The sequence below is a fragment of the Oncorhynchus clarkii genome, chromosome 1 (assembly GCF_045791955.1).
Source record: "Oncorhynchus clarkii lewisi isolate Uvic-CL-2024 chromosome 1, UVic_Ocla_1.0, whole genome shotgun sequence".
Classification (NCBI taxonomy): domain Eukaryota; kingdom Metazoa; phylum Chordata; class Actinopteri; order Salmoniformes; family Salmonidae; genus Oncorhynchus; species Oncorhynchus clarkii.
In genome coordinates, this window is record NC_092147.1 from 13,436,575 (window position 1) to 13,463,854 (window position 27,280).

The following is a 27,280-nucleotide window of genomic DNA, read 5'->3' on the forward strand; positions in this document are numbered from 1 at the left end:
TTGTTGTCCATATTGTACACACACACACACACACACACACACACACACACACACACACACACACACACACACACACACACACACACACACACACACACACACACACACACACACACCGCTCAAAGTAGCTAAAAACAAGCCCATAAGTAACTTCCAATTTAATGGATGTAACAACAATGTATTGCAATTGTCTGAAGCATTTTCCAACTTTCCGTTTTCATATTTAGCCTACCAAAAATGTTACAATGAATAAATTATAGCACACCACCATCCTTTCTCTCACAGAATCGAATCAAATGAGAGCAATAAAAGCAAGCATTGATTTAAATATACACTGGAGATGACAGATAGGGGGCGTTGTTTCGAAGTCACCGTGCCTCCATCTTGGCACTCCCCCACCGTTAATAAAAATATTTTGGAAGCTATAGAAAGGAATTTATTAACGTCTACATTTGATATTGCCACGTTTATTCTATTACAGACACCTTAATGCATACTTTAAATTATATTATGTGAGCTAAATATACAAATAAAACAAGAAACATTTGAGATTACTAATGTTACTGTCCCCACTTACTTAAATACATGCAATTTTGTCCTTTAAATATTTAATTGAAATACTGTAGAATTGGCCGACCGGTGGCTACAAAACCTTTCAATGGCCAATAAATAGCATCATCAATCCAATATAAATATAAATACAATATAAATCAATATAAATACATGTTCCCCTCAAAGTTAAGGAATGTCACGTGTTCTAAGGGGATGTCAGGTGTCCTACTTATATCAGTAATTTACTTGTAATGCTATTTTATGTTTCTTCAGAAAAAAAATACATATGTTTGCATCGTATTGTAATTTGAAATGTTATAACACAAATATATATATTAAAAAAAATATGTAAAAAAAAATCGTAACAACCTAAGCTATTCAAACCAATAAACCTGATGTAGGAAATAAGCCATGCAATTTCTTGGGGACCAAATTCGAGACTCATTGACCTCCATAGAAAATAGACTTGCTTGGTGGGCGATAACACGCCACCTGCTGGAGGGAGACACATATTTCGTCGAGTTGGACCTCTCTCTTTACCTCTTCCTCTCTTATAGAACCAGGGTGACTGCGCCGTGAACGCGCACGGACCAGTGGGGTTCGCCGAGGAGCCGTGAGTGTGCGCGGCTGCTGCAACTTGACAGTTAACGTTTGCTATTTATCCGGAGGTGTTTACTCTAAACAAGTAAGTTATTGGCTATTTACCTTCTGAAGACATTCAGCTTCGACAATTGCGTGTGACGAAAAGGACAATTTGATATTATTTCTAACATTTGTAGGTTATTATGCGACTTTGTTCTGACAATTTCTTGCGTGAGCTTGCACCACTTTCTATCTGGTGTGGGTGAACTGTTTTGATTCATAGCTAACAGGTTAGCTAGTGTTAGCCACACTAGCATGGCTATTACAGATGGCCTTTTAGGCACTTCCTGTTGCCCAGTATGTGTGCTGTGACATAGTTATGTTGTGACATTTCTGGTTTTACAGTCTCGTTTATGATAGTTTAACGGTGTTAAATAATTGATGTTCGCCCAAATACATAATTTGGACGTTAACCTCGCTCGCTAGCTACGTTAGCTTACCATTTTGTCACATTCTTCTCTACTATGAAGTACCTGCCAGCTTTTAGAGGCTCGCTAGCTAATTAACGTTATTTTCCTTCCTTTGTAATTGGTAGAGTATGTTACCGTTTTTCTTAACTACCATTGTAATCGAGGTAACTTAACTAGGTAGCTCTATTTTAGATACGTTGAGTAAACTCTGCTACTATAACTAGTTAACTATTAACTACAAATAATACATTTCGTATGTTGTAACAGTAGTTAGCTTGTGCATAGTTTATGTAAACACTGTTTGAGGGGATTGTAGAGGTGGTGAAAGAGCAGAACCTGACCAGCACAGAACCATTTGATTGATTGATTAACTTAACTAGCTAGCTAACCAGTAACTTGCTTTTCAGTTACTTCACCTCAGTTGGACCTTATTATCCATTCACGTGACACTGGTGAGGCTTGCAGTTTCCATATCACTGATTCGAGGTCTGATAGTATCGGCTCATAAGTTGGTGGGAAATTGATCCTGGACTGTTAGGGATAGTGTGAAATGAACAAACTGGACACCGAATGTTGACAAAAAAAAAGGACTAAAAATGCTAAAAAATGTGGATTGTGGCCGCACCCATCTATAATTAGTTAATATAATTCACTTGCAGGATCCATTTCTATACATTGATGGTATCTGGCTCGATTGTCTAAATGCACTATACCTGCAAAAAAAGGTCTGTTTGGGAATGTAATTAAGTTGACATTTATGAGAACACAATGTACATCATCAATGGAGTTGAACAGATGCGACTGTGGGCAGAATGAACCTCTTGACTATTGAGTCGCAGTCAGTTAATAAATGTAAGTTCTTAAACCCTGGCTGTGTACCTATGTTTGTCCTCTAGCTGCGTGCCTTTCTTTGTTTGCTGAAATTCATACTTTTAAATAAAACTTTAGTCAAATAAAACCAACAACTGTTTCCTCGTATCGACTGACAGCGACTTGATGTAGTCGGAGGTACGCTCATCCCACAGTACTAGCAACCCAAATCCATAGAGATGTCCATCTCGTGGAGTTGAGAAACCCAGCTTACCTCAGCACCCTGACTCGGGTAGTGCAAACAACCTTATTTCACAATCTGGTGAAGTTTTACAATGACGTTTTATCAGAGGAACAGATACGGTAGTGGAGTTGTTTACTGTAGTGAAGTGCAGCGCAGCTACTGTACTGTTGCTTCGCACTAACACCTTGATCACACCGATAGTAATTGCGCAAAATGGTACGCAGCATCATCTGGATATGTGTGCAACAAAAGTATAACATTCACTTTCTGCTACCATTTCTGTCAAGACGTCTATGCATACAGTTTTATGCATACTTTAGATAAAGCCAACTTATGCACCACACAGAACGCACTGCCTCGCAACGCAATGCTGCAAGGAAAACGCAGCGTTCCATTGGAAATTAATGTACTTCTAGTGTACCAAAATGCAATTACACTCTGTATGATCGAGGCGTAATGGATCCACACGGATTCAGAGCGGTTGGGTTTAATGCGGAGGACTCGTTTCGGGTTGAACGCATTCAGTTGTGAAACGGACTAGGTCTCCCTTTTCCTAATAAAGCACCTGATGTTTGCATTTGGGACAGGGCGGCATATTTGACTTTTTACTAATTTACTATTAATGCACAGGCTGGTTTGGGTTTTACATTACCTTTTCTTCTACACCAGTATTTCAATGTTTGTTAAATGTGATACGCCACTCCTATGCATGTAACGTCCGTAAAAAAAAATACATGTTTACTCTGTTTTGCTATTTGAGTCGTCTCTCTCCCCCTTCCTCTTGCGTTCTGCTTCCCTCACCCGCTGTCACTCAAGGATAGCAGTTGTTGATTGATCAGTCACAGGCATTTGCCGTTCACTTTGTCTACATGGTCAGATGCAAATAAATGTTTGACAACCTTGTTGCGATGAGTGCAGGAAATTGATGGAAATGCAGATTTTTTTTGTTGTGGAAATCGGATTGAACAGTATAAAACAATCAGAATGGAGAAAGACCCATTGAAATCACTTAGAATGTATGTTGCCACCCTGAGGTCATGCACTACTTATAAAGCTAATTTAGAACTGTTTTATTCAAAAACATAAAATGTAAAATTGCTCAGCCCTATTTGCATTTTATGTCCACATTTGCAGTGTGTGTGTGTGTGTGTGTGTGTGTGTGTGTGTGTGTGTGTGTGTGAGACACACACATACACATTGAGATAGACATACAACTCAAGGTTTTTTCTTGAATAACCTAACTTTGGTAAAGGAATACTGTATAATATGGTATGGAGTCATGAGCAGACAGACTGAACATTGTTGTGCAAACCAGCTGAACAGACCAATTAGTTGGGGCGTCTCAACATGATGTAACCTCGCCTAAAACTTAAGCAAAATATGTCACCCTAGTATTATGCTGTTTATGAGCGGCGCAGCGTTCTAAGGCACTGCATCTCAGTGCAAGAGGTGTCACTACAGACCCTGGTTGGATCCCGGGCTGTATCACAACTGGCCATGATCTGGCGGTGCACAAATGGCCCAGTGTCATCCAGGTTAGGGGAGGGTTTGACCAGGGTAGACTGTCATACATTGTTAAATAAGAATTTGTTCTTAACTGACTTGCCTAGTTAAATAAACAAATTAGTACATGGGCTTCTAGCTTAGTAGAAGTAGTGTTCGGTATTCATTGGAAGAACAATATTTTCAGAATTGCTTAGAGAAGAAAGCTACATGCAGGGCACAAATGTTTATTTACCCTTTCAAATCAAAATCGAATCAAATTTATTTATATAGCCCTTCGTACATCAGCTGATATCTCAAAGTGCTGTACAGAAACCCAGCCTAATACCCCAAACAGCAAGCAATGCAGGTGTAGAAGCACGGTGACTAGGAAAAACTCCCTAGAAAGGCCAAAACCTAGGAATAAACCTAGAGAGGAACCAGGCTATGTGGGGTGGCCAGTCCTCTTCTGGCTGTGCCGGGTGGAGATTATAACAGAACATGGCCAAGATGTTTAAATGTTCATAAATGACCAGCATGGTCCAATAATAAGGCAGAACAGTTGAAACTGGAGCAGCAGCACGGCCAGGTGGACTGGGGTCAGCAAGGAGTCATCATGTCAGGTAGTCCTGAGGCATGGTCCTAGGGCTCAGGACCTCAGAGAGAGAGAAAGAAAGAGAGAAAGAGAGAATTAGAGAGAGCACACTTAAATTCACACAGGACACCGAATAGGACAGGAGAAGTACTCCAGATATAACAAACTAACCCTAGCCCCCAGACACATAAACTACTGCAGCATAAATACTGGAGGCTGAGACAGGAGGGGTCAGGAGACACTGTGGCCCCATCCGAGGACACCCCCGGACAGGGCCAAACAGGAAGGATTTAACCCCACCCACTTTGCCAAAGCACAGCCCCCACACCACTAGAGGGATTTCTTCAACCACCAACTTACCATCCGGAGACAAGGCCGAGTATAGCCCACAAAGATCTCAGCCACGGCACATCAGTGACTCAACCCACTCAAGTGACGCACCCCTCCCAGGGACGGTATGAAAGAGCCCCAGTAAGCCAGTGACTCAGCCCCTGTAATAGGGTTAGAGGCAGAGAATCCCAGTGGAAAGAGGGGAACCGGCCAGGCAGAGACAGCAAGGGTGGTTCGTCTTTCATTCTGTGGTTTCTCACCAATGTGTGCTAGATTAGAGCAGTGTTTCCCAACTCCAGTCCTCCAGAACCCCCAATGGTACATGTTGTGGCCTCGGACAAGCACACCTGATTCTATTAGTCAACTAATCATTGAGTTGAATCAGGTGAGTTTGTCCGGCCACAACATGTACTGGAGGACCGGAGTTGGAAACACTGGACTAGAGGATGCGTGCTTAGTCAAAGCCTGTGTCAAGCCATGCATCAGTGACGGGCCTGTGTGTACCCTACCACACTGAGACTTATTTCCCAGAGGCAGGAAATTTGCTGTAACCTAGCAGCTAGCCTATGATGTCATAGGCCCTGGCTGTAGACACTGCAGCCGTTCGCCCATCAACTGGAAGGAGATGCAAGGCAAGGAAATGTGAAGTTTTTGCCCCACCTAATGATTCAGACTTGCCTTGAGTGACCTCAACAGGTCAGCTCAGTCGTTTTCGATGGACGCGCCAATGTGTGCAGGTTTTACTATTGTGTTTAGCTAGACTATAGTTTATTGTAGTATTAAGTACAGGGTGGACTGTTTATTTTCCTCTGATGAATAGCCTAGTTTGTTGTGCGTGTAATTGGCCTAGGGTGTGATAACTGGTTAAAGGGTCGGGTTTCAGAGCGTTTGTCTTATTTGGGCAGTACAAGTTGCCAGTTTCTCCTGTAAGGCAGACGGTAAAAGGTAGCTTATGCACACGCCCAGTTAGGTCAGTTAAATTGCATCAGTATTGTCGTATGTTGTAAGGTCTGTTGACGTGCTCATTGCCGCCACCACACCCAGCTTAAATATAGCCCACGCTGTAGGGAGAAATTCTAGATTTGTTGTGCAATATTTAGCCCATAGCAGGGGTCCCAAATTACATTCAGCTGTGGGCCGAAATATATTGATCAATGTTTCTTCTGTGATCGAATCAACATTATATCAGCTTCCTTTTCAATGCAACAAATTGTCAATGACCCGCAAGTGAATGCGCGTTTCAGATCAGTTCAGAGCTGCACGTGTGAATTTGTTGATATTCTTTTAGTCCAGTTATAGATAAGCATAGGGCAGCAATGGGGATTTACTGCTTCCTACAAGAGCACAAAACATGTAAGCAATATTTTCAAGTTGTCTTTGAAAAGCCAGTCAGGTAAAAAGCTTATGTCTTAATTAAAGGGACAGTGTTGTATTTTGAGACAGGCTTGAATATGTAAATAGGTCAATAGGCAGAGGGGTAGCCTACTAAACTCAGCAAAAAAAGAAATGTCCCCTTTTCAGGACCTTGTCTTTCAAAGATAATTTGTAAAAAATACAAATAACTTCACAGATCTTCATTGTAAAGGGTTTAAACACTGCTTTCCATTTTTGTTCAATGAACCATAAACAATTAATGAACATGCACCTGTGGAACGGTCGTTAAGACACTAACAACTTACAGACGGTAGGCAATTAAGGTCACAGTTATGAAAACTTAGGACACGAAAGAGGCCTTTCTACTGACTCTGAAAAACACCAGAAGAAAGATGCCCCGGGTCCCTGCTCACCTGCGTGAATGTGCCTTGGGAAGGCTGCAAGGAACATGAGGGCTGCGGATGTGGCCAATAAATTGCAAAATTGGTACTGTGAGACGCCTAAGACATTTCTACAGGGAGACGGCATGGATAGCTGATCGTCCTCGCAGTGGCAGACCACATGTAATAACACCTGCACAGGATCGGTACATCTGAACATCACACCTGCTGGACAGGTACAGGATGGCAATAACAACTGCCCGAGTTACACCAGGAACTCACAATCCCTCCATCAGTGCTCAGTCTGTCCGCAATAGGCTGAGGCTGGACTGAGGGCTTGTAGGCCTATTGTACGGCAGGTCCTCACCAGACATCACCGGCAACAACTTCACCTACGAACACAAATCCACCATTGCTGGACCAGACAGGACTAGCAAAAAGTGCTCTTTACTGACGAGTCACGGTTTTGTCTCATAAGGGGTGATGGTCGGATTCACATTTATTGACGAAGGAATGAGCGTTACACCCAGGCCTGTACTCTGGAGCGGGATCAATTTGGAGGTGGAGGGTCCGTCATGGTCTGGGGCGGTGTGTCACAGCATCATCGGACTGAGCTTGTTGTCATTGCAGGCAATCTCAACGCTGTGCGTTACAGGGAAGACATCCTCCTCCCTCATGTGGTACCCTTCCCGCAGGCTCATCCTGACATGACCCTCCAGCATGACAATGCCACCAGCCATACTGCTCGTTCTGTGCGTGATTTCCTGCAAGACAGGAATGTCAGTGTTCTGCCATGGCCAGCGAAGAGCCCGGATCTCAATCCCATTGAGCACGTCTCTGGGACCTGTTGGATCGGAGGGTGAGGGTGAGGGCTAGGGTCTTTCCCCCAAAAAAATGTCCGGGAACTTGCAGGTGCCTTGGTGGAAGAGTGGGGTAACATCTCACAGCAAGAACTGGCAAATCTGGTGCAGTCCATGAGGAGGAGATGCACTGCAGTACTTAATGCAGCTGGTTGCCACACCAGATACTGACGGTTACTTTTGATTTAACCCCCCCCCCCCCCCCCCCCTTTGTTCAGGGACACATTATTCAATTTCTGTTAGTCACATGTCTGTGGAACTTTTTCAGTTTGGATCAGTTGTTGAATCTTATGTTCATACAAATATTTACACATATTAAGTTTGCTGAAATGAAATGCAGTTGAGAGGGAGGACGTTTTCTTTTTTTGCTGAGTTTGTCTAATCATTTGTATGGTAATATTACATTTTATTTAGTAGAGTGGTTTCTTGCAATTTAAAGTCAACAATTTGTCTAACAGAATAGGACCAAGTAAAAACATATTAATGTCAAGCCCTTCATGTAAAAACGTTAAGTCTCATGCAATGTAGGCCTGCATTGAACACCGCATATGTGACTGATCTCCTTGATTAGTTCTTATGTAGCAAAATTTCAGTGTTTTTTTTTACATTGAATAAAAGCAGAGACACAGAGCTACTAATTGGTATATCATGAACAGTGGGGAGTTGATAAACTTGTAACCTCACTTTTGAGAAAATAGCCTATGAATGTTTTGGTACCTACTGGAGAGCTCTTCTTTGTATACACCCATTCAGAATCGTTCACACCCTCAAGCTTTAGCTCCACCCATCTTTAAGGGAGGACAGAATGCTCGGATCAAAACAGAAGTCAAGCACCCAAGCTAACAGTTGTCGCAGTGAAATTCTATTAAAATGGACACTTGCATAGTGGAGTCTTTTGCTAAGACTTCTAGCTAGCTAGGTAAATGAACCATAATCCCAACTCATGACGTTACTACCCTGCGTGAATCTGCAGGTAGTTAACCAACCAGGTTCACTGTTAGCTAGCTAACACTAGGGTATAACTAGCCAAGCAAATGAATCTGAGAAACAAATAATAAGATCATACACGTAACATTAGCTTGCGAGCCAGCCAGCTAACGTTAGCTAACAGTACACTTTAACTTGAAATGAAAATGACTTTGTCAAAATTAGAAATGTGTAATATCTGAACATGTAGCTTGCTAGACTATCTTACCTGTATACATCATGGTTGGATGCTTCTCCCTGTCACTGAAGCCATGGTTGCACTTAGTTTGAAGATGTAATCCGGAGAGGTATTTTCTCCATCTCCTTAGCTAAAAAACATCTTTCAGGTAAAAAGAGGGGCGGGGGCGTATGCCTTATGACTAACGTGACATGGTGTGATGAAAGAAACATACAGGAACTCAAATCCTTCTGTTCACCTGATTTAGAATTCCTCACAATCAAATGTAGACCGCATTATCTACCAAGAGAATTCTCTTCGATTATAATCACAGCCGTATATATCCCCCCCCAAGCAGACACATCGTTGGCTCTGAATGAACTTTATTTGACTCTTTGCAAACTGGAAACCATTTATCCGGAGGCTGCATTCATTGTAGCTGGGGATTTTAACAAGGCTAATCTGAAAACAAGACTCCCCAAATTTTATCAGCATATCGATTGCGCAACCAGGGGTGGAAAGACCTTGGATCATTGTTACTCTAACTTCCGCGACGCATATAAGGCCCTGCCCCGCCCCCCTTTCGGAAAAGCTGACCACGACTCCATTTTGTTGATCCCTGCCTACAGACAGAAACTAAAACAAGAGGCTCCCACGCTGAGGTCTGTCCAACGCTGGTCCGACCAAGCTGACTCCACACTCCAAGACTGCTTCCATCACGTGGACTGGGACATGTTTCGTATTGCGTCAGACAACAACATTGACGAATACGCTGATTCGGTGTGCGAGTTCATTAGAACGTGCGTTGAAGATGTCGTTCCCATAGCAACGATTAAAACATTCCCTAACCAGAAACCGTGGATTGATGGCAGCATTCGTGTGAAACTGAAAGCGCGAACCACTGCTTTTAATCAGGGCAAGGTGTCTGGTAACATGACCGAATACAAACAGTGCAGCTATTCCCTCCGCAAGGCTATCAAACAAGCTAAGCGTCAGTACAGAGACAAAGTAGAATCTCAATTCAACGGCTCAGACACAAGAGGCATGTGGCAGGGTCTACAGTCAATCACGGACTACAGGAAGAAATCCAGCCCAGTCACAGACCAGGATGTCCTGCTCCCAGGCAGACTAAATAACTTTTTTGCCCGCTTTGAGGACAATACAGTGCCACTGACACGGCCTGCAACGAAAACTTGCGGTCTCTCCTTCACTGCAGCCGAGGTGAGTAAGACATTTAAACGTGTTAACCCTCGCAAGGCTGCAGGCCCAGACGGCATCCCCAGCCGCGCCCTCAGAGCATGCGCAGACCAGCTGGCCGGTGTGTTTACGGACATATTCAATCAATCCCTATACCAGTCTGCTGTTCCCACATGCTTCAAGAGGGCCACCATTGTTCCTGTTCCCAAGAAAGCTAAGGTAACTGAGCTAAACGACTACCGCCCCGTAGCACTCACTTCCATCATCATGAAGTGCTTTGAGAGACTAGTCAAGGACCATATCACCTCCACCCTACCTGACACCCTAGACCCACTCCAATTTGCTTACCGCCCAAATAGGTCCACAGACGATGCAATCTCAACCACACTGCACACTGCCCTAACCCATCTGGACAAGAGGAATACCTATGTGAGAATGCTGTTCATTGACTACAGCTCGGCATTCAACACCATAGTACCCTCCAAGCTCGTCATCAAGCTCGAGACCCTGGGTCTCGACCCCGCCCTGTGCAACTGGGTACTGGACTTCCTGACGGGCCGCCCCCAGGTGGTGAGGGTAGGCAACAACATCTCCTCCCCGCTGATCCTCAACACTGGGGCCCCACAAGGGTGCGTTCTGAGCCCTCTCCTGTACTCCCTGTTCACCCACGACTGCGTGGCCACGCACGCCTCCAACTCAATCATCAAGTTTGCGGACGACACAACAGTGGTAGGCTTGATTACCAACAACGACGAGACGGCCTACAGGGAGGAGGTGAGGGCCCTCGGAGTGTGGTGTCAGGAAAATAACCTCACACTCAACGTCAACAAAACTAAGGAGATGATTGTGGACTTCAGGAAACAGCAGAGGGAACACCCCCCTATCCACATCGATGGAACAGTAGTGGAGAGGGTAGCAAGTTTTAAGTTCCTCGGCATACACATCACAGACAAACTGAATTGGTCCACTCACACAGACAGCATTGTGAAGAAGGCGCAGCAGCGCCTCTTCAACCTCAGGAGGCTGAAGAAATTTGGCTTGTCACCAAAAGCACTCACAAACTTCTACAGATGCACAATCGAGAGCATCCTGGCGGGCTGTATCACCGCCTGGTACGGCAACTGCTCCGCCCTCAACCGTAAGGCTCTCCAGAGGGTAGTGAGGTCTGCACAACGCATCACCGGGGGCAAACTACCTGCCCTCCAGGACACCTACACCACCCGATGTCACAGGAAGGCCATAAAGATCATCAAGGACATCAACCACCCGAGCCACTGCCTGTTCACCCCGCTATCATCCAGAAGGCGAGGTCAGTACAGGTGCATCAAAGCTGGGACCGAGAGACTGAAAAACAGCTTCTATCTCAAGGCTATCAGACTGTTAAACAGCCACCACTAACATTGAGTGGCTGCTGCCAACACACTAACACTGACTCAACTCCAGCCACTTTAATAATGGGAATTGATGGGAAATGATGTAAATATATCACTAGCCACTTTAAACAATGCTACCTTATATAATGTTACTTACCCTACATTATTCATCTCATAGGCATACGTATATACTGTACTCTATCATCGACTGTATCCTTATGTAATACATGTATCACTAGCCACTTTAACTATGCCACTTTGTTTACATACTCATCTCATATGTATATACTGTACTCGATACAATCTACTGTATCTGCCTATGCTGCTCTGTACCATCACTCATTCATATATCCTTATGTACATATTCTTTATCCCCTCACACTGTGTACAAGACAGTAGTTTTGGAATTGTTAGTTAGATTACTTGTTGGTTATTACTGCATTGTCGGAACTAGAAGCACAAGCATTTCGCTACACTCGCATTAACATCTGCTAACCATGTGTATGTGACAAATAAAATTTGATTTGATTTAATACTCTAATTCCACTGATTTCAAAACTCAGTCCTCCAGAAAGTGGAGAGCAACACTTTTGCAGTTCTACTACGCTATATATATATAATATATAAAAAGCAGTATTATACAGGATTATCTACACATACTGACTAGCTCAAGTAAACAAAGGGTGCTATATGGCAGACCAATCCAAACTCATTTCTCGCCATGTCCAGTCCACTCATTATCTCAGCCAATCATGGCTAGCGGGAAGGTTGCTGTTTTTTTCTGTGGCTAAACCTTGTAATTTAACAATTTTATTCGTATTTACAGATGACAGACAATTTTGTTATTAAGGCACATGAAAGTTCACATGATCCAGAAGGCATTTCTGCCAAAAAATGCATTTTGATATAAAACACAGAATACGTTCAAATAGCTCTCGTGTGAAGTAGTGACCCGCGACCATACGCCTAGTTTCCTTAAATGGATCACGTATCGGCTATTGTAGACTATATCATAGCTTTTGATTTATATTTCAACGTGAAAATGTTATGGGATTTGCTCCATTGGTTGTGTTGGACAAATAGCCTAGATTGGCTACTGTCAAACTGTAAGGCTACAGCCTCAGTCTTCACTGTAAGTTGCACAAAATGTTCACAATGTTAAAGTTTCCAAGGCTCAAATTTTGCTCAGTGCGCCAAAAATTAGAGGGGACATAGTTAGAAATCATTTGTACACTGCAAATTGATTGCAAGAATTCCAAACGGATAGTATTTTTATTTATTTTTACCTGTATTTAACTAGGGAAGTGAGTTCAGAACAAATGCTTATTTTCAATGACGGCCTAGTGGGTTAACTACCTGTTCAGGGGCAGAACGACAGATTTGTACCTTGTCAGCTCGGGGGTTTGAACTTGCAACTTTCCGGTTACTAGTCCAACTCTCTAACCACTAGGCTGCCACCCCAATTTGACAAACTGATTTATTTAAATCACTGATTACTTTGGGATACGATCACATATGCCTCTTTTTATGCGTGGCAATACTCTGGAACAGATTTCCTAAGTTTAAATCACTTGAGCTGATTTCCTGGAGACTTTACAGTCTTATGTTGTTTTTTCTTTTCTTTTTTAAATTAAAGTTGGGGGGCCAAATACAATCAACCCCGGGATGAATTTGGCCCTCGGTCTGCCTATCTGGGAAACCTGGCCTAGGCCTGTAGCATACCAGTAGGCTACATTTTACCCTCTAGATAGCTTATGACTACTGTGCAGTGATGATTGTGTTGGTAAATATGTGTGAAAAAGTTAACCATACACGGACGAACAAGTGGAAGAACAGGAAATGTTTAACTAGGCCTATCTTGGAGTGTGCGTTCTGAAGACACCTTTTCTATTCATATACTGTCCATGTCTATACACCCCATCATATCATCTTTTTTTATTGTTGTATTAATTTAGTATTGTTAGGTATTACTGCACTTTTGGTGCTAGAAACACAAGCATGTTGCTGCACCTGCGATAACATCTGCAAAATATTTGTACGTGACCAATACAATGATTAGATTTGAAGATGTATGATCTGTAACTGGAGAGCTGGTGAAGACTTTTAATTTGCTCAAAGAGCTTAGAATCAAAGCTAGGTCAGAGCTGTGATTAGGATGATGTAACAAAGAACCCCAGCCCGAAGATCACTCACTCGTATGGCTGCCACTCTGATGTTTTAAAGAACACGTTGAAACAAATCACAATAAAAAGACTGCGTGATGTTGGTCAAAGAGATTTATGGAAACGTTTGCGGTAGCCAACTTCCACCTCTTGCCACAATGTCCCCCTTTTCCTTACCACATGGGTACCCAGCAACCCTCTGTAATGATCTCCCTGAATGATTTGCGAAATCTCCTCTGCTAACCCTAATGGTGATGAGCCCCGTTCTCTGACCACAGTCCCACTGACAGGTCCTCAATTAAAAATGGCCACTGTTTTCCATGGTGGTGTTCCTAATGTTTTTTTTCTGTGAGGAGGGGAGAGTCTACTTTTAATCCTCCCGGGCCCTAAAGCACCAGACCACAGGATTCCAGCCGCTCCACCCAGACCCCACAGGCGCGACCCCAAACCCCAGGAAGATGACACTTCCAAACCTCCATTCAAGCCTACCTCACCACCTCCTTGAACTTAACACAACCCCTTAACATGAGTCTTACATTTTACATGGGGTATAATGATGGAGTTGAAACTTGGGAAACTGTCATACAATGGAGGATGAAGAAACTGTGTTCTTTAGTTTTTGTTTTGAGACGCACAAATCTTGAGGCTTTATGCATCACCGATGACCCAGATCTTGTCTTTGAGTTTGGTCCTACTGTGGGAGAAAATAATGAATTGTTCTCAGACTTCCAGACAGTTTGCTACAGCAGGAAAATAATCCTGCTGCAACAGGAAATGTAAATTATAATTTATGGACATTTTTGTAGGTGTTTATACTTTTTTTATTTTATTATTTTTTTTGTAAGGAAAATGAAGTTTTGAATTTGATCATACATCTGGTAGCGTCATACCCAGGAAGACTCTAGGTGCTTCAACAAAGTACTGAGTAAAGGGTCCGAATACTTGTAAATGTTACATTTCAGTTTTTAAAAAATGTGTTAAAATAGATCCGAGGCAAAAAATAATAATTTCATACATTTTAGAATAAGGCTATAACATAACAAAATGCGGAAAAAGTCAAGCGGTCTGAATACTTTCTGAAATCACTGTACATGGCCTACACAGGGCTTTCACACCACCACACACATCACTGTGTGTTTGTTTGAGTCTACTTTATTAAGTTTCTAGATAGATGATACAGGTAGTGCATTGGAATACTGAACTTCATGAATGTATTTGAATAATGTGAGTTTTAATCATTTTTCTATTGAGAATGAGTTCTAAAATGTGACTAACCACCTGCATTCAGTCTTATGTAGCAACATTTGACATGGTGTGTTTTTTTTACATTGGATAGAAGCAGAGACTCAGAGCTACACAATAGTATATCATTGCATTTTTGAGGAACAATGGGAAAGTAATTCTGCTTTGAAAGTTGATAAACTTGTAAACTCACTTTTGAGAAAAGGGCCTTTTGAATGTTTAAGTACCTACTGAAGAGCTCTCCTTTGTCTACACCTATTCAGCATTGTTCACACCCTCTTAAGCCAGCCCCACCCATCTCTTTAAGGATTCACATGTGAGGTCATGTGCTCAGCAGTGAATAGTGTAGTAAAGATTAAGACTAAAAGTGGTAGTAGCCTACAATAAGGAAACATTCTAGGTAAACAAAGTGTCCAGATATAGAATATTTGTAAGTATTAGTTCACTCTTACCCAGAAACACTTGTCTAAATTGATGGGTCATGTGAACTAAATGCTAGAACCCCCAGCCACATCCAGTGGTGGAAAATTGTCATACTTGAGTAAATGTAAAGATACCGTAATAGAATATTACTAAAGTAAGTCACCCAGTAAAATACTACTTGAGTAAAAGTCTAAATGTATTGGTTTAAAATGTACTTGAAAATTGTCATACTTGAGTAAATGTAAAGATACCGTAATAGAATATTACTAAAGTAAGTCACCCAGTAAAATACTACTTGAGTAAAAGTCTAAATGTATTGGTTTAAAATGTACTTAAGTATCAAAAGTAGAAGTATAAATAATTTCAAATTCCTCATTATATTAAATGAGATAGGAAAATGTATGTGATTCTGTACAATGACATTTTCACGAGTTGAACTTGAACCATCCAATAGGCATATCCTGAACGGATTCATTGCCCTACGGGATTGTAACAGATGAGGTGGAATGGTTTTTACTTAAGTTTGTTATCAATGCCATTTAAAAAAGAAACTTAAGTATATTTACAACCAAATACTTTGACTTACTCTAGTAGTATTTTACTGGGTGACTTTTACTTTCCATTTTATATTAATGCGTCTTTACTCAAGCATGACAATTTGGTACTTTTACACCTTTGCTGGGACCATTCATTATTTTCCTCCTCTGCAGATTGTAATGTACATAATTTAATGAGTGTGATGGGAGCACATGACTGTCTGTTGCTTCAGTGGGAAACTGGGTGTGTGCTGTGGTTTTTCACCATTCAGTGACCCTCACTACATGTAGGTTCACCTACTCCACATGTTCCATTCAAACTGTTAGCGTAGGTGGATACTGGCTAGCAAACTTGTGTTAGCACTAAAGCAACCAAGTAGCGCCTCTACCAGGCTACTAGCAACTCCTGACGGTCGCTGTGTCTGCTGAAATTCAAGGTACATTTATCTTCGGAAGAAGGTCTTTGTGCTTACCCATTTATGAGAACAGCTCTGCTATTCTTTCTAGCCATCTAAGGTCATTACTACAGCGTGAGACCAAGGCTTGTAGTCTTGATAAGCTTTCAGCTATATTTGAATTTTCCAATTCAAGGACATGGTTCAACATTTCCCTACATAGCCTTTTCCCTTGCCTGGTTTTTGGAATGACTTTAAAACAAGTTATTACAGACTTGAAATAGCTTTTTACTCAATCAGTGAGTGCACTCAGTTTCTTATTCGGATCAAAGCACTGACTTATGCCGTCACTACTGACACTCAGCCGAACCTCGGCCACCCAAGACACGTTTGATTTGATCTTGTCAATATGGGAGACATAAAGGAAAAACAACTATCACAGGCTATTTTTAGATAACATCTTTCGCAAATAGCAGAAAATAATGCACTCTTCAAACAGGAATCATACAAAAGGGTCTGAAATTAGCATATGATCCTCTAATTCTTCCAAATACCATGAAGAGCAGATGCCTGTTTTATTCAACTGATTGGTTTGCTTCAATTAGTTTGGAGCTGTTCAGCAAATGCTGGGCCTAAGCGTAATTTGACTTTGAATCGATGATCTCCATTTCAGATGACATAGGGCTTTGAGGCTCAGTGTAATATCAGGCTTGGTTATGCTGTCAGCTTATGCTCTCCACTCCAGTTTCAAATAAGGCCTTTCTGTTCAGTTAACTGGCAAATGTAGCCACAGACATGACTTTGCAAATAGAAAAAACACGTTACAAATGGACAGTCCCTATCTACTCCATATCCCACTGTAGAGAATGTAAGCTAAGCCTAGGCTATAGTCCTATGCTTCGATATTATCATGACAATCCCAAATGTAGTGAAATGTGTTTTCCAATCCAGGGTTCCAGCAGCAGGGGGTTGAGCAGAAGGCTGTGCTGCGTGGCAGAGGACGGGGGCAGAGAGCGCTGGCCCCTGGGGCTCCTGGCTAACGATGGACAACACCTCTCTTGGCAAAGTGAGCGGCTCCACCGAATCAGTGGCCACTGTCACCAGCGAGGAGTTTGTGCTGGTGCAGCCGTCTACCGGAGGATCCCCCTCGGGCTCAGAGGGCAAGCCCAGACTCAAGGTAGATGCTAACAATGCTGATCAACTATGCCGATATTGACCGCTAACCCCTTGGCTCTCCTGTAGATCAGAAAGGATTGGATAGCAATATGATGGACATTCCACTAGCCTATCAGAGGGCTATGAGGAGCTTTTACCATGTTGCTAATACCTATCCACACCACTCCTCCTGTCTAGTGCCTAGGGAGCATGTAGCAGCTAGCGGTCGATTTGTGATATGTCAACTGTTAAATATATATATACACACACACTTCTCTATTGGTTATTCCTATACAATTACTCTAGTATAAAGCCACTGTTTGAGCCTCTTCTGAAAGCCAGTCCAACACACAGGGTTTCACCTCTCAATCCCTTCCTTTCCTCAGATGTCCTGCAATGGGAAGGAGCAGTTGGAGAGGGCCATGGAGGAGCTGTTGGATGACCACCACGTAGTGATGGAGGACCGGAGTGGAGGAGCAGGAGAGGAGGGAACCGAGACGTTTTGCGACACATTAAACTCCACAGCCCCCGTCCCACAGACACGACCCCAAGGCCTGGCGCTGTCCTCCACACCTGCCGGTACTACTCTACACCTCTCATCTGTTACAATCCCGTAGGGCAATGAATCAGTTCAGGATGTGCCTATTGGATGGTTAACTCATGAATATGTCATTGTACAGAATCTCATACATTTTCATATCTATCTTGTTCTCTCTCTGAAAATGCAAGACTTTTGCTGGCTGTTCCAGTGGCCTAAATATGTACATTATAGCATGTATACACGATTGAAGAATAGTTTCACATGCTTTATGTGCAGTAGATTAAATCAGTAGATAAACAATGTAAACATATCATTGTTACTAAGTAGTTGTATCAGAGTGTACTGTACTGATCATGTAGACAAGGAACGGTCAACGTATGCTGACTGGTACTGTATTGTACATGGCTGTCTGACCCAAACAGGGAATAAAGTTCCATTTTTGGACCACCAGCTGCTGTGGCAGGTAGATTTAAAAAAAATAAAACATCTACCAGCCACTCCGATGTTTTACCAAGGCAAAATCTTTTTTTGCCTCTAAGATTAAACCAAGGAAACACAAAAGAAGGGGTGAGCATGCTTTGTAATGACCTATACAGTTACCCTGACTTCAATGACTTTCATTGATACATTTGACAACAAATTATCTTCTTCAGTCCAACCTGGTTCTAAGTAGTGTGTATGTGTGACACAAACAGTTTTGGCCATTACTGTGCTGTCCTTAGTTTCACTTCCTGTTGCTGAGTGTGCAATTACAGGTTTGACATGACCCTGGCTTCCTCTCTCCACAAGTAGCTTCCCCAGTTGCTGGGGACAAATATAGGCAGGCTAGTACATGCTAACACTAGCATTGTGGGTTGTCTTCTTTACTACGTTAGCATCAAACTTAGCCTCAAGTTACTGTTATAATCGTCAAAGGCCAAATCATATTAGCTTCAAATAACTGTTTGTGGTTTTGTAAATATTATCCCATTTTCAGTTCAGGTACCATTTTACTGAGGATTACCGATGATTAGACAACCCATTTATTCCACAGAGCTGCCCTAACATTCTAAACAATAAGTGACCTTTGACCAATTGTCTGTCTGTCCCTATCAGAGGTGTCAGTGTGTCCTGCAGCAGGCAGCCCACCAGTCCAGGAGGAGGACAGTGTTCAGTTCAGTAAGCTGTCCTACCTGGGCTGTATGTGGGTGAAGGCCCCACGCAGTGAGCCCGAGGCCCAGAGAGCCATGACCACACTGCGGGCAGAGAGTGCCATCCCCATCCCCGTCACGCTCCATGTGCCCAATGTACCCGGGGGCTGCGTCAGGTCAGTCCCCATACCCATCACCCTCATGTGCCTAATGTACCCGGGGGCTGCGTCAGGTCAGTCCCCATACCCATCACCCTCATGTGCCTAATGTACCCGGGGGCTGCGTCAGGTCAGTCCCCATACCCATCACCCTCATGTGCCTAATGTACCCGGGGGGCTGCGTCAGGTTAGTCCCCATACCCGTCACCCTCATGTGCCTAATGTCCCCGGGGGCTGCGTCAATAGAGACTATAGTATGTGTGTGAGTATGTGGTCACTATGAGTAGAGCGTGGCATCTCTGTCTGTGCCCCACGTGTGTCAGGTCAGTCATCCACACCAATATACTGCACCATCGATGTGTGCATTTCATGTCTGGGGAATTTCTACTGTATTTACATAGACCTAAACTAAAGCCTTCAATATAATTGCAACATGTACTTGCTTCTGTATGAATGACTATGCAACAAGTAGGCTAAACTCTTACACATCTGAAATGGGTGTAATTTTTATTGCATCGAAACAAAGGTTGAACGATTGAATACACCCTTTATTGTCAGTGTCATTTGTAAGCACCTACACTCTGGTTTGAGCAGTTTGACAAATATATAGAAACAAAGCCATAACAATCCTCTAGCCAACCGTGGGAATTAGGGAATGAGAAAGATAACCGCACAAAATAAGAAAATAAACTTTAATGTGTAAAATCATAGCTATTTCTCTGCACCTAACCAGAAAGAAGGAAATTATATAAAGAACCAAGGTGTCTTGAAAGACCTTTGTGGGAAATAATATGACGCATTACAGTAGAGGAAATTAACGGAGCATGCTGTGGGACTCAATGGAAAAATATGACAATAAAACATAAATTAACATAAGTTTGTAAGGTGAGTGGGCCTACTTAAGGAACCCCTATCCCCTTCAATAATAGTTGCAATTGCTTATATTTTGATCTCTCCTTCCTCAGGATTGTGGACCAGGCGTCAGGCACGGAGATCGCCACCTTCCCCATTTACAAGGTGCTGTTCTGCGCCCGGGGTCGGGAGGGCTCCATCGAGAGTGACTGCTTCTCCTTCACTGAGAGCTACCGCAGCTCAGAGGACTTCCAGGTCCACGTCTTCTCTTGCCATATCAAGGAAGCTGTGAGTCACTGTTCTATTGTACTGTCTTCTATTGTACTGGGTTCTGTTCTTTTTAGGGAATGCATATTTAGGTCCAATTTGCTGCCGACTATCCAACCATTAACCGTTTTTTTCCAAACAGTAAAATGTTGTGACCAAATGAAAATACTATGCATGCATATAAGGAACGGACATTTTTCTTTAAGAGCTGACTGAAAACATGTAGCAATGGCAAGCTTATCGTCTTAGTCAAAAGGCTATAGCCTATTAATGAACATGCAACTGCTGTAATAAAGCAGCTAATTAAACCTCATTTTCTAACATTTGTCAAAATGTAATTGGCGGGAAAACATTGTTCTTAACAGCACACCTAATAATGTTGCACAATGACTGGGCTTATAAAAGCACGTATTTCACTCCAGTACCAGCTTTTTGAGGAGCTGCTCTCACACTGACAGGTGCTAGGCTTTTCCACTCCTCAAACTAGGCTCTGTATGCTGTCTGCATGTGATAAATAAGATGCAGGACAACTGGCGAAAATACACACTTGACAATTTAGTTTCACTTAATTATGGAAATTAACCTATAGACTCATAAGCTTGTTTGGTCAAATGTATTTTTGGTGTTTAACCGATTTAAAAAAATATATATATATATTTTCTATTCTACTGTTATTGGTACCTGTGTGCAATGAAGAGTAAGTGTATATAGACTCCATGTGCACTTGCCTTCTATACTGGAAGAAACCAGGAGAGGGCGCCCTAACAAGCTAAAATACACATCTCTGAATCAGAGAGGTGTGGGGGGGCTGCCTTAATCAACATCCACGTCTTCGGGGTAACAGTGGGTTAACTGCCTTGCTCAGGGACAGAATGACAGATTTTTTTTTACTTTGTCAGTTCGGAGATTCGATCCAGCAACCTTTCGGGTTACTGGCCCAACGCTACCTGCCACCCTGCAAAGTAGTATTACATTTAATTAAATTCAAACTTTGTCCCCACAGCAAAATCCATTCATCAAACTATTATATTTTCTCTCTCTTCCTTCTTCCTCATTCCACTCTAGGTGAGTCGGATCCTGTACAGTTTTTCCACAGCGTTCCGGCGCTCATCCAAGCCAAACCCTGACGAGAGGGACTCGGCCCTGCCCCTCTCCCCCGACAGTGACCTCTTCACTTTCACCGTCTCACTGGAGGTCAAAGAGGATGACAGCAAGGGCAATTACAGGTCAGCATGTAGCCACTGCGAGTGCACACACACACACACACACACACACACACATATGCATGCTATGGGGTTAAATCAGTCCCATACATACACAGTTTAACAGACCTTTAAGCCAATAACTGTCTCTCCATCTGGCTGTCTTCCTCTCCCCCATCCGCCTCTCATCAGCCCGGTTCCCAAGGACCGAGAGAAGTTCTTCTTCAAGCTGCGGCAGGGCTTTCAGAAGAAGGTGGTGGTTATGGTCCAGCAGATGAGCAACAAAGAGCTGGGCATTGAGAGGTGAGGGTCTGATGCATACTTCCTTCTTCTGTAAGGGCTTGTGAGCTGCATACACTGGTCAGAACCACTGTCCAATACTGTTTATACTGTAGTATGGTGGTGTTAAAGGCACAAGAATAGACAAGCAATCCATCTGGGTCATTCAGGTGAATACAAGAGGGATAGCTTGACATAACAAAATACAGTAGACTGTAAATATTTTTTCATCCAGAGCCCTTCTCGTGCAGTGGTCGCCAGCATGTCTATCGTGATTGACTGGTCGATATTCAAGGCATTCCTAGTCGATGTAAAGGCTTATGCTCCTAAAAAAAATTGCAATACATTCTTTTTATTTCTCGCTGTTGGCAGTAGGTGCATTTGATCCAGGAGCCTCGCGCACCGGCTAAGCAAAATGTTCCCATTTTGAACTTTTTCATTTGTCTTAAAAAACGTATGTGGCTAAATCAAGTTTGCCTACTGCGCTGGCCAATTGGCGAGCTCAAATCACTGTGCCTACAGCGTTTCCACGACCTCCGGACACAGCAATGTTTGAATCCTGGAACATATTCCAGTCTGTGCTAGCGAAACAACAGTCCTGTAGCGCGTCACTGATTGAGCGCGTCACTGGTACTGAGTTTTTGTTTGTAAACAGGAATCTGGAGGATCAAGTTATGGTCAAATTTGCCAAAAGGAGGGCGAGGGAGAACTTTGTAAGCTTTTCTGTGTGTGGAGTAAAGGTGATTTAGAGTTTTGTTTCCTCTAGTTGCGCAGGTGACATGCTGGTAGAAATGAGGTAAGATGGAGTTCAGTTTCCCTGCATTAAAGTCCCTGGCCACTAGGAGCGCTGCCTCTGGATGAGCATTTTCTTGTTTGCTTATGGCTTTATACAGTTGGTTGAGTCTTAGTTCCAGGATCGGTTTGTGGTGGAATATAGATAGTTACAAAAAATATAGATGACAACTCTCTTGGTAAATAGTATGGCCGGCAGCTTATCATGAGGTATTCTAACTCAGGTGAGCAGAACCTAGAGATTTACTTAATATTAGAGATTGTGCACCAGCTGTTGAGACCGTTCTGTCCTGCCAATGCATAGGGAAAAAAAATGTATATTGTCCATGTACTCAAATAAATACGATGTCCCGTTGATGGGACAGTCTCGAACGGAACTGGTCCAGTTGGTTCTCCAGTGATTGTACGTTTGCCAATAGAACGGAGGGTGGAGGTGGATTATTTATTTGCTGACGTAGTTTTGTCAGGGTGCCCCGGACATTGATTGATGCCTGTGTAATTTCAATAGCAGGTGATTTGAGATTTTATTTGTTGGCTGAGCAAGTAGCCTGTACAGGGTTCATACAGACATTGGCAAGGACTTTTTCAAGCACTTAATTGTGATTATCAAGGACCTATATTTTACATTTCATTGTTGCAATGGCCTATAGAAAAAAAATAACTCCCCCAAAATGTATGCAAAAATGTATGCATTACAACTTTAAGAATAATACATGTTTTAATAGACCACCCATGCATTGAGATTCACGTTATTTTACTTTCTAAAGTATGTCCAAATAATGTGGGAATTTCCTGACTAAATAGACAGCATGCTCCCGACACAAACACACTACTGATGTCTGGGCATGTGGGAGCTAGTCAGTCTGGCCATTTGTGATGTTAAGGAGTTATTGATGGGTTACTGTATCATGTTTTAAAACGGTTTCCCTTTGTAATGGAACGCTTTGTATGGAAAACCAAGTTGAAGCCTCCATGTTGTCTTGCTCATAATTAACCACACATGGTTTTACTGCAACAATCACAACAGATTAATTAGCACAACACCCTTCAATTGAAATGGTGGGAAACAAACGCCTACATCTCTCATTAAAAACGTATCAGGAATGAGATCATGGAATAATTATATTGGAGCAGTAGAAATGTGGACACTAAGGAACTTGAAACTCTCGACCCGCTCCGCTACAGCCCCATCGATGTTAATGAGGGCCTGTTCGGCCGCCTTTTCCTGTAGTCCATGATCAGCTCCTTTGTCTTGCTCACATTGAGGGAGAGGTTGTTGTCCTGGCACCACACTGCCAGTTCTCTGACCTCCTCCCTATAGGCCGTCTCATCGTTGTCGGTGATCAGGCCTACCACTGTTGTCATCAGCAAACTTAATGATGGTGTTGGCGTCGTGTTTGGCCACGCAGTCGTGGGTGAACAGGGAGTACAGGAGGGGACTAAGTACACACCCCTGAGGGGCCCCAGTGTTAAGGATCAGCGTGGCAGATGTGTTGTTGCCTACCCTTACCACCTGGGGGCGGCCCGTCAGGAAGTCCAGGATCCAGTCGCAGAGGGAGGTGTTTAGTCCCAGTGTCCTTAGCTTAGTGATGAGCTTCGTGGGCACTATGGTGTTGAACGCTGAGCTGTAGTCGATGAATAGCATTCTCACATAGGTGTTCCTTTTGTCCAGGTGAAAAAGGGTAGTGTGGAGTGCAATTGAGATTGCGTCATCTGTGGATCTGTTGGGGCGATATGCAAATTGGAGTGGGTCTAGGGTAACTGGAAGGATGTTGTTGATGTGAACCATGATCAGCCTTTCAAAGCGCTCCATGGCTACCGACCTGAGTGCCGCTGAGCGATAATCATTTAGGCAGGTTACCTTCGCTTCCTTGGGCACAGGGACTATGGTGGTCTGCTTGAAACATGTAGGTATTACAGACTCGGTCAGGGAGAGGTTGAAAATGTCAGTGAAGACACTTGACAGTTTGTCCGTGCATGCTTTGAGTACCCGTCCTGGTAATCCGTCTGGCCCAGCGGCTTTGTGAATGTTGACCTGTTTTATGGTTTTGTTCACATCGGCTACCGAGAGAGTTATCACGCTGTCACCCAGAACAGCTGGTGCTCTCGTGAATGCTTCAGTGTTGCTTGCCTCGAAGCGAGCATATTATGTGACTTGTTAAGCAAATTTTTACTCCTGAACTTATTTTTACTTTCCATAACAAAGGGCTTGAATACCTATTGACTCAAGACATTTCAGCTTTTCATTTTTATTAATTAGCAGATGTTTAGAAAAGCATAGTTCCACTTTGACATTATGGGTTATTGTGTGTAGGCCAGTGACACAAACATCTAAATGTAATCCATTTTACATTCAGGCTGTAACACAACAAAATGTGGAAAAAGTGAAGGGGTGTGATTACTTTCCAAAGGCACTATATAAAACTTTGGAAGACGTATCAGGCTGAAGTCTGTTACTGGCTGGTGACCGGCACTTACAGAAAACACTTCAGCGGTTTAACTAGTAGAATTAGGTCAGGTTTCTCACATTGCCTTCCTGTCTGTCTGTATTTTTATTGTGTTCTGTGAAACCTGACACACCTTGCATCCTATTTTTAGTCCTTTTTTCCCCCTTACATTATTTTTAGGTTAATCTTCTTTTAGCTGTGAATGTGTATCATGCTGCCTACCTGTTATGGCCATGTAGATTACCTAAACAATTGTTTTATTTTGTGTGTCACAATGATGGAATAGCAGTTGTTTCAAGCTGATTGTAATTGTTAACCAGCTTGAAGGAGTCATGCCTGCTTATTACAACAGTAAGCGTATGTAAAGTTAATGACAGTTTTTTATATATCAACCTTATGAAGGAAGGGTGAAGTCCAGGCTCTTCAGATGAGTATCTTTATTCTATGGCATTATAGTAGATGCTTTATATCTTATGAAGTTGTAATTCTCACAGCAACCACTTGATGTCACATCTATCATAAGAAACAGGTCAATAGTGGCCTCTGTTTGAACGTGATATTGCCACTGCTTTGCTGTGGTTAAATTTGGATTCCTTGAATTTCTAAATATAATAGACCCATGCAAATTCACCCAAACGTAGCAGCCTTTGACGGGAGTCTACAGGATTCAAAACTGGGTCACTGTGCAACCAAATATACCTGTAGCTTTGCTAATGCTGTAGTACCTGTTGGAGAGAGGTTATATTTCTTCAATTCTACAGCTAGGGATTATCAACAAAGACCATCATATAATGAAACCAAATGCTATTCAAACCTTTGGTTATATGAAATGATAAGTTGCAAATCCCTCTTGTTTTATTGCTCACAACCTGTGTTCTTTTCCCTCAGGTGTTTTGGGATGTTGCTGAGCCCAGGCCAGAAGGTTCGGAACAGTGACATGCACCTTCTAGACATGGTGAGCAGAAGACTGAGCAGCTCTCAGGGGGCTTTCATTCAGTCACATGATGACCACGTTACAAACTGCACGCCGTCTACTGAACTAAACTATCACTGAGACGTGTCATTATTTTGTCATTAGTTGACCTGAGCGTTGGACAGGCTAAACAGAGTTGAATTGAATAAGTTCTTTGGGGTTTGATTGGAATGGCTTTGCTCTTTGATTGTATATCGTTTCTCACTATTCTCTGTGACTGTGCCCTTGTGAAGGAGTCCATGGGGAAGAGCTCGGATGGAAAGTCCTATGTGATCACGGGAACCTGGAACCCCAACATGGCTGCCTTCCAGGTGCTGAATGAAGACACACCTAAAGGTGAGGCCAAACCCCCAATCCCTCAGCCCTTTCACCAGCCTAGCATACTACAGCATGTCATTGTTAACCAGCCTAACACTAGCATACTGCAGCATGTCATTGTTAACCAGCCTAACACTAGCATACTGCAGCATGTCATTGTTAACCAGCCTAACACTAGCATACTGCAGCATGTCATTGTTAACCAGCCTAGCATACTGCAGCATGTCACTGTTAACCAGCCTAACACTAGCATACTGCAGCATGTCATTGTTAACCAGCCTAACACTAGCATACTGCAGCATGTCACTGTTAACCAGCCTAACACTAGCATACTGCAGCATGTCATTGTTAACCAGCCTAACACTAGCATACTGCAGCATGTCATTGTTAACCAGCCTAACACTAGCATACTGCAGCATGTCATTGTTAACCAGCCTAACACTAGCATACTGCAGCATGTCATTGTTAACCAGCCTAACACTAGCATACTGCAGCATGTCATTGTTAACCAGCCTAACACTAGCATACTGCAGCATGTCATTGTTAACCAGCCTAACACTAGCATACTGCAGCATGTCATTGTTAACCAGCCTAACACTAGCATACTGCAGCATGTCATTGTTAACCAGCCTAACACTAGCATACTGCAGAATGTCACTGTTAACCAGCCTAGCATGTAATTGTCAAAGTGTTGCTTGTCATACAGAATACTGCTGTCACATTCATAGCTGGCCAGGCAGATCCTTCAATTTTTGTCTCTTTCATCAATTCCAATGGATGTCTTTGCCCAGAATACGTAGGCAGAATAATACAACAAAAATGAAAGATCAAATTTGTATTATAGTATCTGTCTTACCTTTTTCATGTGAGGATGGATGGAAAAAGCTTCAGTTATGATAATGACAAGGGGAAGGTACTTATTTGCTTTTTGAGACCAGAATATTCTTTCTCTGCATTACAAAGCTTATTTTAATAGCAATATTGTTGTTGTGTTCTGGGATGTGTTTAGAGCGCT

General features: G+C 42.8%; 1 protein-coding gene across 2 annotated transcripts in view; it reads left to right on the forward strand.

Moving 5' to 3' along the window:
- The first annotated feature begins 1,073 nt into the window (after positions 1-1,073).
- LOC139424462 (rab GTPase-activating protein 1-like) overlaps positions 1,074-27,280 on the forward strand; it is a 153,976-nt gene continuing 127,769 nt past the window's right edge. Inside the window, exons 1-9 of one of the 2 annotated variants that reach the window (XM_071176371.1) lie at positions 1,074-1,237; positions 17,103-17,328; positions 17,693-17,885; positions 18,943-19,153; positions 20,101-20,275; positions 21,320-21,480; positions 21,649-21,759; positions 25,863-25,929; positions 26,181-26,283. In XM_071176371.1, coding sequence (XP_071032472.1) covers positions 17,194-17,328; positions 17,693-17,885; positions 18,943-19,153; positions 20,101-20,275; positions 21,320-21,480; positions 21,649-21,759; positions 25,863-25,929; positions 26,181-26,283 — 1,156 coding nt within the window. In that variant the 5' untranslated portion in view covers positions 1,074-1,237; positions 17,103-17,193. Of the gene's footprint in view, positions 1,238-17,102; positions 17,329-17,692; positions 17,886-18,942; positions 19,154-19,248; positions 19,266-20,100; positions 20,276-21,319; positions 21,481-21,648; positions 21,760-25,862; positions 25,930-26,180; positions 26,284-27,280 lie in introns of those variants that run through there. The other variant, XM_071176456.1, reaches the window with a different exon arrangement.